Genomic DNA, 11547 nt, shown 5'->3' with positions numbered 1-11547 from the left:
GCCGCGCGCGCGCGCGCGACCGGTCGCGCGCCCTCCGTGACGCCTCCCGACGCGACCGCCGTCACAAGCCGTCGCGCACGGGGGAGCGGCGTGCCCCAACGAGCCCGTTTGGGCGGGGGAGTGGAGCGAGGGGAGGGCACTCACATCACGTGATTGCCTTTTATGGTGCGCCTGCCAAAAACCCCTCGAGTTGGACCAGCCCCTTGAGGAGGTACGACGAAAAGGGGATGGATGATCGAGCCTATCCCAGACCTTGCCACTCTTTCCACTAGTTCCGCAGCTGCCTTCGGGTGCGGTCCCGTGCCACCGAGCGTCAACCGAACGCGGGATACCGACCTAGCGCTGGGTCACCGTCGCTACGGTACTTACGTAGCCACTATGTGAACCGTCGGGATGGTCCGATAATAATAATAATAATAAAGCCACTCTTTCCACATCTACTCCCGGCCTCCATAACGTACCCACTCGTTTTAATCTACACACGCACTCTGAGTTCACTCCGTACTCATCTCGCAAGCTCAAGATGCCTGTTTTCCCTAGCGCAGGTACGTGGCAATCCCATTGTTCAGCATATTGCACAGAGGCACGCGTGGGATGGAATAATATCAGCTGGAGGGGATCTGGGGTGCAGGATATGTCCCAGCGTGCATGCATGAGCTCGTTATGAGAGGAACGGTTGCCTTCATGCGCATGCGCGAGTGCTTCCTTTGGCTGCGTCCGCACAAACCGTCCATCTGGTCACATTCTTGCTGTACCCCGCATACATTCCTGCGCGCTGTCTGTCGGCACATGATGTGCGCATCTTTGCGCGCATATTCTCCACCTCTCAGTTTCGTGCCTGGCTTTCGTACTGATTCGCTCACCCAAGTCCAGATCCTCGCCCAGTCACAAAGGAGGAACCCCTCGGAAGCTGGCCGCTGATCCTCCTCTTCACGACGTGCACCTCGTGTGTGCTCTTCTTGCTCTACCGTCGCGCGTCGCAGATCCGGACCGTCGTCTCCCACCAGTATGTCTTCCTGTTCAATCATGACACCGTACTCTCTCCACGCTGCGCGTTCGGCTCCGCATTCTCTTCCCTTGAACCACGATTGCATCACCGTCATCCGATGGCTGACGTCGTGCGCAGGCTCACAACGTGGCGTGAAGGTGGCGAGGGTCGCATTCGACTCTCAGTCGACGACGGCCCGTCCGCGCGCGAGTTCCTCGACGACGATTACGACGACGACAACGAGCGGCTCGCTGACACCGATCCTGGGCTTGCCGCAGCTGCGGCCGCACAGCGCGCGCGAAACGCCGGCCCCGCTGCTCTCCCCGCCGCCCCAGAAACGGATACGGAAGTACTGTTCACAGCGGAGGCAGACGAGGCCCCGCCACCACCACCGGCCAAGTGATGCGGTGACGAGGAGATGCGTCAACTGTGCAGGCAAGTGACCACCGCGCTCGCTCTCTGCTCGAGTCTGCTGACGCCTCCGGGACGCACGCAGGCCCCTTCGCTCCCAGGGATGTCATACGCATATTTATAGACAATTCAGAGACAACATGAGCATCCTTCTTGTCCCTTGAATGAACCATGAGGCAACATCGTTGTATCGCGACCTCCACTTCCAGCTTTTAGTGCGGCCGTCTCCTCCTCTACCCCGCAAACACCGAGAGGGCGCGGTCCGGAGGTGATAGGGTGCTGGAGTGGCTAGATTCCTGTTTTGGATACATGATTCCAAGTTCGCTAGGCGGTGAGTAGGTATGTCTTCTTGCAAAGAGCCAGGAACTCTCTGCGCCATGTTGTGTGGTCGACTGGATGGACCAGCTCCACGTATTTTGTGCGGTGGAGACCACGGAGAGCGCAAACACAGTCGCTCGGCCTGGTTTTCCGAATACGAGGACGGAAGACGAAGTACTCTGCTCGAAATAGCCTCCGTCTTCGACCTTCGGTTTCGCCGCACCCGTGATGCTAGTACGGTCAGGTGATGCCGTTCAATCACTGGCACCGCGGCCCGCCCGGGAGCGATCTCTTTGCGTCCTCTCTCCATTCGCGAGCGTATGTCGCGCCCGCCATGTATGAAGAAGATGGGCTATGCGGTGCGCCGTCCGTTCACGTAACCCGTCCCCGTGCGCTGACCGCCCCGCCTTTCCGACGATCCCCCATGCGGCCGGTGAGGTCACAAGGACGACGCGCTCCCGCCTCTCCGCATGTCCTGCAGGGTGCACAAGGACGTTGGGTCTCGTATAAGTAGCGCGGCGCAGCTTAACGCGCCACCGCTCCGGGGCCTTCTCATCGTCTTTTTCGTCTTCTGTTTCTCCGACCTCCAAGCCCAGCACCACTCGCGTCGCAGCACGAAGACCCGAAATCCACCAGATAGAAACTCGATGGCTCTACGCTGGGCCGCCTGGACCTACGCGTTCGGTCTACTCGCCACGTGCGTGCGCGCCATCGGCCAAGCGCCGTGCGCGTCATTCCAAAGCGCCCCGAACACCTTCGCCGTCGTCCACTCCGGCAAGGCCGCACCCGTTCTGCTCTCCGCGGACGATTGGCCGGGCGTGCAAATCGCGGCCGCGAGCTTCGCCGCGGACGTTGAGGCCGTCTCGGGCGTCAAGCCTACGCTCAAGAACGTCACCGCTTCCACTTCCAATTCCAGCAACAACACCGACACAAGCGCGTTCGCGGGGACGACGCCGATCATCGTGGGCACGCTCGGGAAGTCGGCCCTCGTCGATGCGATCGTCAACCGGACGGGGATGGACGTGTCGGGCTTGCGCGGGCAGTGGGAGGCGTTCGTCGCACAGGAGGTCAAGAACCCACTGCCGGGCGTGGAGAGCGCGTACGTGATCGTCGGGGCGGACAAGCGCGGGACGATTTTTGCGCTCTATGAGCATTCGGAGCAGTTTGGTGCGTGGATACGCTTGTGAGAGAGGAGGTCAGGTCATACTCACGCGGTTGCTTAGGACAATCTCCTTGGTATTGGCACGTGTGTGGTTGTACTTGCTGTGTTGTTGAACCACTGGACTTACGAAGTTCAGGTGGGCCGATGTGCCGACTACGAAGCATAACGAAATCTTCGTCAACAATTCGGGTGCTCGCACGGCACCCCGACAGTCAAATACCGCGGCATCTTCCTCAACGACGAGCAGCCCGCGTTGCAAAATTGGGCTATGGAGAAGTTCACGAACGGCACGGGAGCTTCTTGACCGGATCGCCTTTCAATCACTTCTTCTACACCAAACTGTAGGTCTCCACGTTGTCGCACCATGCGTTTTCCTGATTCAGAGGTGTAGCTTCGAGCTCCTTCTGCGCATGAAGGCCAACTACATCTGGCCAGGTACGTTCTTTCGTCCTTCGCCTCATGCTGTCACCCATTCATCTCTCGAACACTCCAGCTCAATGGTCTAGGTACGTTTCCCTCTCGCATGGTCACGACGCGGAACTCATCATATACTCTCACGTCTCGCCCTTCTCAGCGCATTCTGCATCGACGACAACATGAATCAGTTCTTTGCCGACCGGTACGGAATCGTGATGGGCACGAGCCACGAGGAGCCGATGATGCGCTCGATTCCTGTCGAGTGGAACATCTTCGGCGGCGGCACACCCTGGGACTATTCGGTCAACAAAGATCGCATTTCGCGTTCTGGCAGGAGGGAGCGGCGCGCGCGGCGCCGTTTGAGGGGCTGTGGACGATCGGGATGCGTGGAAACGGCGACTGTGGGTGGTTTTTGTCTTGTTGTGGCGTTCATGGCCATTGACGGGCATGGAACAGTGCCGCTGTCGGAGGGGCAGAACATCGATCTGCTCATGCAGGTCGTCGCGGACCAGCGCACTATCCTCGCGCAGACTTTCAACACGTCGGATGCCACTACCATCCCTCAAGTATGGACCCTCTGTACGTTATTGCCACTTGGAGGACCTGACCAATGTCTAATGTTCGATCCTAGACAAAGAGGTTGAGGGCTACTACGAAGATGGGATGCGTGTGGATGATGATGTTGTGCTTCTGTGGTCGGATGACAAGTATGTGTCGTCTCTGCCTTGCTCTTAGTACGGATGGCTGATCCGTTCGGTAGCTGGGGCAACGTTCGTCGTTCACCTCTCCCTTCCGAGCGCAATCGCACGGGTGGGTCCGGAGTCTACTACCACGTAAGTGATCCTTCGACTAGGCTGACGCACAGTCTGACCTCGATACAAAGGTCGATTACGTGGGTTCTCCTAGGGATTACAAATGGATTACGAGCAGCCAGATAGAAAAGGTGCGCATCCCGTATCATGTCAACGTCGAATTCAGAGTTAAATGCTGAGCTTTTATTTGCAATAGATATTCGAGCAGATGTCAACCGCGGTCGCGCGCGACGCAAGGTCGGTGTGGATCGTCAACGTCGGCGACCTGAAGCCGTACGAAATGAGCACCGAGTTCTTCCTCACGTACGGCTACGATGCGGGCAAGTGGGACCCGACGAACGTGCATTCGTTCGTGACAAGCTGGGCCCGGCGCGAGTTCGACATGAACGCGACGGAGGCCGCCGAGGTCGCGGCGATCATGCATAATATCACTCAGCACAACGCCCGCCGAAAACCGGAGCTTTGGAACAGCACAACGTACAGCCTGACCAACTACCGCGAGTACGTCTTCTCCCTCATCCTTATCGCCCAATTCCTAAGCCTTCTTCCTGAATAATTGGCACTGACGACCGCAATAGAGCCGAGAGCGTGCTCGCAGAACTACAGAGCCTCAAGGATGCAACAACGCGAATCTACACTTCTCTTCCGGCGAGCATGCAGCCGGCGTTCTTCCAGCTTCTCCACCACCCTGTCTCGGCGTCTTTCACTCTAATGAGTATGTGGATGGCCGCCGGCACGAACCAGCTGCGCGCCTCGCAGGCGCGAATTAGCGCGAACCAGTTCATGACGCAGGTGGAACAGTTCTTCGACGAAGACTACGCGCTCGAGCTGAACTACCACAGCATTCTAGAAGGTGGGTTTCCGTTGCGACGCGGAGATTATGGGATATGAGACCTTGTACTGACATCGTTCACCCATATACAGGGAAATGGCGAGTATCGCCTCTTGCTGCGGGGTGTCTTCGGTGGTTTGCAGCGCTGACGTTAGTGCTGCGCACAGGGACCACATGATGGACCAGACGCACGTCATGTACTACTACTGGCAGCAACCGATGGCGAATACCATGCCGCCCGTCACGAAGGTGAACGCCAAAAAGCAGGCGCTCCCGGGAGCAATGCGGCTGTCCGTCGAAGGCAGCATGGGGGCTTGGTAAGTTTCGTCCATCTCCGATGCGCTATGGTTTTTGCTGACGAGGACACTAATCCAAATCCGGGGTCATCTTAGGCCGGGCGACAACATGAATAACTGCGCGCAACAGTACGGCTGCCCGGATCCGACGATCACGCTTGACTCGTTCGTGCCCTTCGGAAACCGCTTTGTCGACATCTCCGCGGGCGGCCCGACGCCGTTCACGTTCAGCTCGAGAAGCAATGTCTCTTGGGTGACAGTGTCTCCGGGCGAAGGTTCAATCTCTCTAGATTCACCGGAGCAGCGCGTCTTCCTGAGCGTCGACTGGAGCCAGGTTAACGGGGTAGAAACTGCGCGGGTGGTGTTCACGGCAAAGCCGGAGAACCAGACATCGATGTCCGTCACCGTCACGCTCGTTGCGAACCACACCCAGGTTCCTGATAGCTTCCACGGTGAGTGTCCTTACTGTTTGAGTTTGCATGGTAGTCCGATCGGCATTGCTGACGTATCCCGACTGGGTGGATTTCAAGGTTTCGTCGAGGGTGACGGCGTGGTGTCGATGGAGGCTGCGCACGCGTCCCGCAACACGACCGTCGAGGGCCTGACGTGGACGGAGATGCCCGGGCTAGGGCGCACCCTCTCAGGCGTCACGCCCTGGCCGCGGGGCGGAAACGAGCTCAACTTCACGGCAGGACAAGGGCCCAGCATGTGAGTCATACGCACGCCCTTTCTACGCCCGCGGGCTGCCGGTGCGGACATCGCTGACGCTGCGGCACGATCCCTCCTTCGATCCGGGGGTGGCTTCTAGCGAGTACGACTTCTTCCTGTTCAACACCGTCGCGCAGGGCGGGAGCGTGACCGCGACCGCGCTCGTCTCCCCCTCGCTGAACAGCCTCGGGGACGACCGACCGCTCAAGCTCGCGATGCAGGTCGACGGCGGCGCGGCGCAGACGAAGACGATCGTGCCGCCGGTCGCGGTCGCGGGGAACCTGCCCGACGCGTGGGACGGGAACGACGGGTGGGTGGCAAACAGCATCATTGCGGTCCCGATGGTGTTCCACCTGCAGCCGGGTGCGCACACACTCAAGGTGGGTGGGCCGCGCCTGCAGAACATGGGTAGTGTGGACCTAGGCTGACACACGGCTTGGGCAGGTGTGGATGATTGAGCCGACGGTGGTCGTGCAGAAGATTGTCATCGGTACGTTACTGTCCCGACGCCGTCGCTGGCTGGAAGCAATGCTTACGGCTTGTTACAGACACCGGCGGGCTGCGTCCGAGCTACCTGGGCCCTCCGGAGAGTATTCGCGTTTGAAACGGGCACCTTGCAGCTTTCGCATTGGCGTCTATGACTAGTGTACCACCAAGGAGAGATCGGAGGTGTACGATAAACGCGTGCTAGTCTCGTGGTCTAAATCTACGCGCCCTGATTGGCTGAGTTATTGACGCCTCTTTCGGTGCCCCGGCCGAGACGCCAAGATCCGGGCGTCAGGGGGCGCCCCGATGGGGCAGGCGTCGGGCAAGCACCCGCTCGGCCGCATCCCCGCTCTTGACCCGCATCCACCACCATCGTTTGACCGTAGCAGCACCCTCACCATGGCACCCTCCGCGACCATCGACACCTGCGCAGATTCGGCCATGACCGACGCAGCGAAAATGGCGCTTGGGAAGGGACACGACACCGTGCACACATCCTCCGCCGACGTGATCCGTCTAGAACACGAATATGGCGCGCACAAGTGAGTACGTTACTCCGTTCGCCGTCTGCGGTTACGGCAAAGCTCGGTCCGGGAGATGGTTGGAGGGTGCACGATGTGTGCAACGAGGGGTGCTTCGAAGCACAGAACAGCGCGGACCCCGATGGGCTCGGGGCTCCGCGGACACTGTTCTGTCTCCCCGGTCTCTGTCACTCACCATCCTGTTTTCACTCTACAGCCGCTGTACGAAGGTCTTCGCCAGATGACGCTGCTGTACTAGCGCAGAGGGGATCACAGATGGAACACTCAGTCCGCCCGTTTCCCTCCCTGTCTGTGCCCCGGGGCTCTCGTGCTAACGAAGCATACATCTAGCTATCACCCCCTTCCGATTGTCTTCGAAGCGGCGAAAGGAGCCAAGTAGGCGTCTTTTTGGTCTACAGGTGAATTTCCACTGACGTTGTTGCAGAGTGTGGGATCCTGAAGGGAAGGAATATATTGACATGCTCTCAGCTTACTCGTAAGCGATTATATCTCGGGCGCTTTACTCCGGGTGCTGATGACGGTGTCCTTAGCGCTGTAAACCAGGTTTGTCTCATTTGTAGATCATGAGGTTATCCATTCACACCCAAACGTCTCCAGGGACACTGCCATCCCAAGATCACTGCGGCACTCGTTGAGCAAGCACAGAAGCTGACGCTTTCCTCACGGGCATTCTACAACTCAGTCTTTGGTCGGTTCGCCAAGAAGGTTACCGAGATGTTTGGTTACGATATGGTTCTTCCAATGAACACGGGTGCCGAGGCAGTCGAGACCGCTTTGAAGTTGGCGCGCAAGTGGGCGTATGAGAAGAAGGGTGTACCGGATGGCGAAGCGATCATCTTCAGCGCTGCAGGCAACTTCCATGGAAGGACTCTGGCAGTGATCAGGTCAGCAGCATCTCTCCTTCCCGCGCGATAACGATACTGAATCAAGCTTTTGCCTTGAATCCACCGAACTTGCGAACGATGCGTGTCTTCCTCGGGGTCTTTGCTATGGCCATGCGCGCACCTAGCATGAGCACCGATCCGGAAAGCCGCGGCGGTTTCGGGCCTTACCTACGTGCCGTCGGGCCGGACTATGATGACAACGGCGAGACTAAGACGATTCGGTATGGGGAGATCGCCGACCTCGAGCGTGCGTTCGAGCTCCACGGGAGGAACGCCGCCGCGTTTCTGGTAGAGCCGATTCAGGGCGAGGCTGGGTGCGTCTTATGGCCCCTCACACCCCCACTGTGCCCGATGCTCACCAAGGCGCCGGCAGAATCGTCGTTCCGCCAGAAGGCTACCTCGCGCGTGTTCACGCGCTGTGCAAGAAGCACAACGTGTTGCTCATTTGCGACGAGATCCAGACTGTCAGTGGCGCTTGGTTCGCGGCTGCATGGGAAACTTAATACAACGTTTCATTAGGGTCTTTGCCGAACGGGCAGAATGCTCTGCTGCGAACACGACGGCGTTCGCCCAGATGTGGTATTACTGGGCAAAGCGCTGTCAGGAGGAAGTGAGTCATCTTGGCAGCGGTGGTTGTGCGCGCAAGTGCAGATACTGACTGCACCCAGTGTACCCTGTCTCCGCAGTGCTCGCCGATAGGGACATCATGCTCTGCATTCGCCCGGGCGAGCACGGAAGTACGTATGGCGGGTCAGTCTTCATTCGTATTTTGCACTCGGTTCTCGGCTTATGATAACTGGACGTGGGACAGGAACCCCTTGGGATGCGCGGTGGCGATGGCCGCTCTAGACGTTCTCGTGGAGGAGGACCTCGCACGACGCGCGGAGGAGCTTGGGGCGAAGTTCCGGTCCGCGATCCGCGCAATCGGCTCCCCCCTCGTGAAGGAGGTCCGCGGACGCGGGCTTCTGAATGCGGTCATTATTGACGAGGGCAAGAGCGCCAAGGGCCACAGCGCGTGGCAGCTCTGCCTGCTTCTGAAGAGTCGCGGGGTGCTTGCGAAGCCTACGCATGTCAACATGTACGTGTACACCCAGCCGGCGCGGTCGGGAAGTCGGACCTACACTCTCGACTCATCCTACCCGATTGACAGCATTCGATTCGCCCCGCCTCTGGTCATCTCGGAGGACGATCTCATGAAGGCGGTGGGTATTATCCGGTCAGCTCTCGAGGATCTAGACAAGGTGCGCCCCGATCTGGCAATCTGGGGTATTACCAACATAAACTGAATCTGCCTTGTCATTTTGGCTCAAAGTTGGACGACATTCCGGGCGAAGTGGACAGCGAGAAGGGTTTCAAGGACACGTTATCGAACTAATCTGCCTATCCATTCGAAGGAAATGGATTTCACGTGTACTGCGCACGCGGCCAGGTTTGTCTTTGTCTAAGGATTGGTAGGAGTCGATACGCGTGTGTGTAGCTCTAGCTCATCGCAGCCCGGCAACGGGCCACATCCACTGTACCACTAGGATCACCTCTTGTTTTGTGCCCGTCGGTCTCTGTAGTTTGAATGACATCGAATCTCGATCGTTGGTGTACCCGTGCCACGCTTCGCGGAGGCGACCCAGCGTTAGTGCGAAGAAGTGCTGCTAGTACTGAATGCCCTCCGGGCCATCGACGCGCTGCCAATACATCGGGGCATATAACGCCTTAACCGACCGACAACGTGTCCCGCAACGCGGCCCAGGGTCGCACTCGGTGTTCGCCATTCCCGGTAAGTCCGTCTCGCGCGCACGGAGTGAGCACTCGCGCCGCCCCACAGGGAAGACGACCGAGCGGCAGCGCTGCACGAGCACCCCCGCCCTGCCCCTGCTGCCAGCTGCCCAGCTGCACACGGACCGGTGCAATGCGCGAACGAGGGCACAGGGACGCCGAGCGCGGTACCCAAGCGCGCTGCCGCAACTAAGCATGCCGTAGCCGCATCAGCACTCAGTTCTCGAAGCCGCTAGCAAGACTGCGGCGACGCCGCCGGGGCGACGAGGTGGTTCGCCGTCGCGAGTCGGGCCGCGCGAAGCTCTGTGTCCGAGGGTCGCTCCCTGAACGGCCCACCCGGGAGATGAAATGCGACGGGGACGTCAGGGTGGGGCAGTAGGCCAGGGTTGGCCTGCGCGACATACGCCATGTCCGAGCGTGACCGGATCCTCTGGCGTTGGCGTTGGCGCACCACCCCTCGCGCTCCCCCCGCCCTTTTGCAGTGGCAGATATCACTGGGACGAGCGCGCGGGGAGGAAATTCGACACCCGCACCGGAGCGCGGGGCGCGCACGGCGGGGGCTGCTGCCCCGGGGTGCTCGACTGCCGACGGCGGCGGTGAGGTGCCGGCGGGGCAGCGCGAGGCGGTCTAGGCTGGACGAGACGACCCCGCGCGCGAGCCGATCGTGGCGGAGGGGGAGCGCATCCCCCGGCGAGCCCGCGCCCGCACTAACCCCGCGCCCGCCCGCGCGAATCCGGGGAAAGCAGGGGGTGGGCTGGGGTGGGTCGCGGGCATAACCACATGGCGGGATCTGCGGCGCCGGGCTCCGTCGCGCGGGGACGGGCGGGGCGGACCCCGCGCCCGCCCCGCGCTCGGGAACGGCATGGGCTCGAGGAGAGGCTGGCGGGACTTGGCATGGGCATGGGCATGGCAACGGGAGGGCGAGCAGCAGGGTCGCCATGTCGAGGCCGCGCGCGCCTCTGGTCTGGGGTGGGAGCGAGGACGACTTCCTGATGAGCAGATGTGGCGGGGCGAGTGCGGCGCCGGGTCGACGGAGGACTCCAAGGCAGCCTAAGCCTGAGCCTGTCGCGCTCCGCTCGGACGACCCCGGGGCGGTGGCGGGCCCGCCGGGGCGGGTTGCGCGTATCTCGCGCGGGGATCGAGCGAGTGGCAATAGTGCCTTGCCCAGCCGCTACGCCTTTCTAAGTTCTGGCCTCAGATGTCGAAAGCCGCGTCGGTCGGGCGGGCCCGGCGCTCGTGCCAGCATGCCAGCATCGTCGTGCTCCGCATACGCACTAGTCCGTCAGACCACCGTCCGACATGGGCCGGTCTTACTAGCTGAGGTTTAGGGAGCGGCGCGACGTCGGCCCCCGGGTCCTGTAAATCGGGGCGGGCTTGGAGACGCGGTGTTGGCGATGACAGATGGACAAGGAGGCCGAAGGCCAAGGTGTGGCCAGGGCGGCGTGCGTGGAAGGTTTGGGCCCAGGAGAGAAGGTTGGCCGCACCAGGAATCGGACTTCGGGTGCAGCAAATCTTCAGGCTTACGACGAGCCTGCCCGATGTGATTTGCTCCGGCGCAAATCGAACCAGGGGACGCACCGAGTGCCAAGACGTGTAGCAAGGACGACAAGCCGCGCAGCTTCTCGCTCGAAGGTCCTTGCTCTCGGCCGCCGCTGGACGGCCGGAAGATGGAGGAGCGGAGAAGAGGGCGATGTAAGTCCGTCGCCTTGCTTCGGTCGCGTGGTGGGGGGGCGGAGGCGCACGTGGCCTTAAGCTTGCCGAACCCATCCGGGGCAGTCGAGGCCGGCGCAGTCTGGGCTCTGCTCGCTCGGTCGTATGGCAAACGCAGCCTAGGCTGGAGAAAGAGCCCGACTCAGGTCAGCCAGTCTTCCCGGCGACGGGTTTGCGCCCCTTCTTGATCGACTTTCTCTCCACGCTAGAC

At 60.6% G+C, this 11547-nt stretch overlaps 2 protein-coding genes across 2 annotated transcripts; both read left to right on the top strand.

Moving 5' to 3' along the window:
* Positions 1 to 523: 523 nt before the first annotated feature.
* BXZ73DRAFT_91859 (uncharacterized protein) lies at positions 524 to 1391 on the top strand (the record flags this gene model as incomplete). Its single annotated transcript, XM_048026143.1, has 3 exons — positions 524 to 545; positions 874 to 1034; positions 1155 to 1391. The coding sequence occupies 3 exons, from the start codon at positions 524 to 526 to the stop codon at positions 1389 to 1391; spliced, it is 420 nt and encodes a 139-aa protein (XP_047874549.1).
* A 796-nt stretch (positions 1392 to 2187) lies between these two features.
* Positions 2188 to 9231, top strand: BXZ73DRAFT_104559 (uncharacterized protein; the record flags this gene model as incomplete). Its single annotated transcript, XM_048015941.1, has 32 exons — positions 2188 to 2884; positions 2941 to 2963; positions 3011 to 3068; positions 3127 to 3220; positions 3271 to 3314; positions 3373 to 3385; positions 3454 to 3598; positions 3631 to 3697; positions 3753 to 3875; positions 3928 to 4003; positions 4057 to 4129; positions 4180 to 4239; positions 4305 to 4609; positions 4687 to 4961; positions 5033 to 5063; positions 5108 to 5257; positions 5333 to 5688; positions 5767 to 5944; positions 6045 to 6324; positions 6389 to 6434; positions 6493 to 6534; positions 6705 to 6972; positions 7397 to 7447; positions 7503 to 7515; positions 7570 to 7856; positions 7982 to 8170; positions 8230 to 8320; positions 8376 to 8466; positions 8525 to 8606; positions 8668 to 8934; positions 9007 to 9097; positions 9169 to 9231. 32 exons carry the CDS (start codon positions 2188 to 2190, stop codon positions 9229 to 9231), a joined length of 4629 nt encoding a protein of 1542 aa, XP_047874548.1.
* Between the last annotated feature and the right edge of the window lie 2316 nt (positions 9232 to 11547).

The sequence above is a fragment of the Epithele typhae genome (assembly GCF_022376455.1).
Source record: "Epithele typhae strain CBS 203.58 chromosome Unknown BXZ73scaffold_53, whole genome shotgun sequence".
Taxonomy (NCBI): Eukaryota; Fungi; Basidiomycota; class Agaricomycetes; order Polyporales; family Epitheliaceae; genus Epithele; species Epithele typhae.
This window is presented reverse-complemented; position numbering and strand designations above follow the sequence as displayed.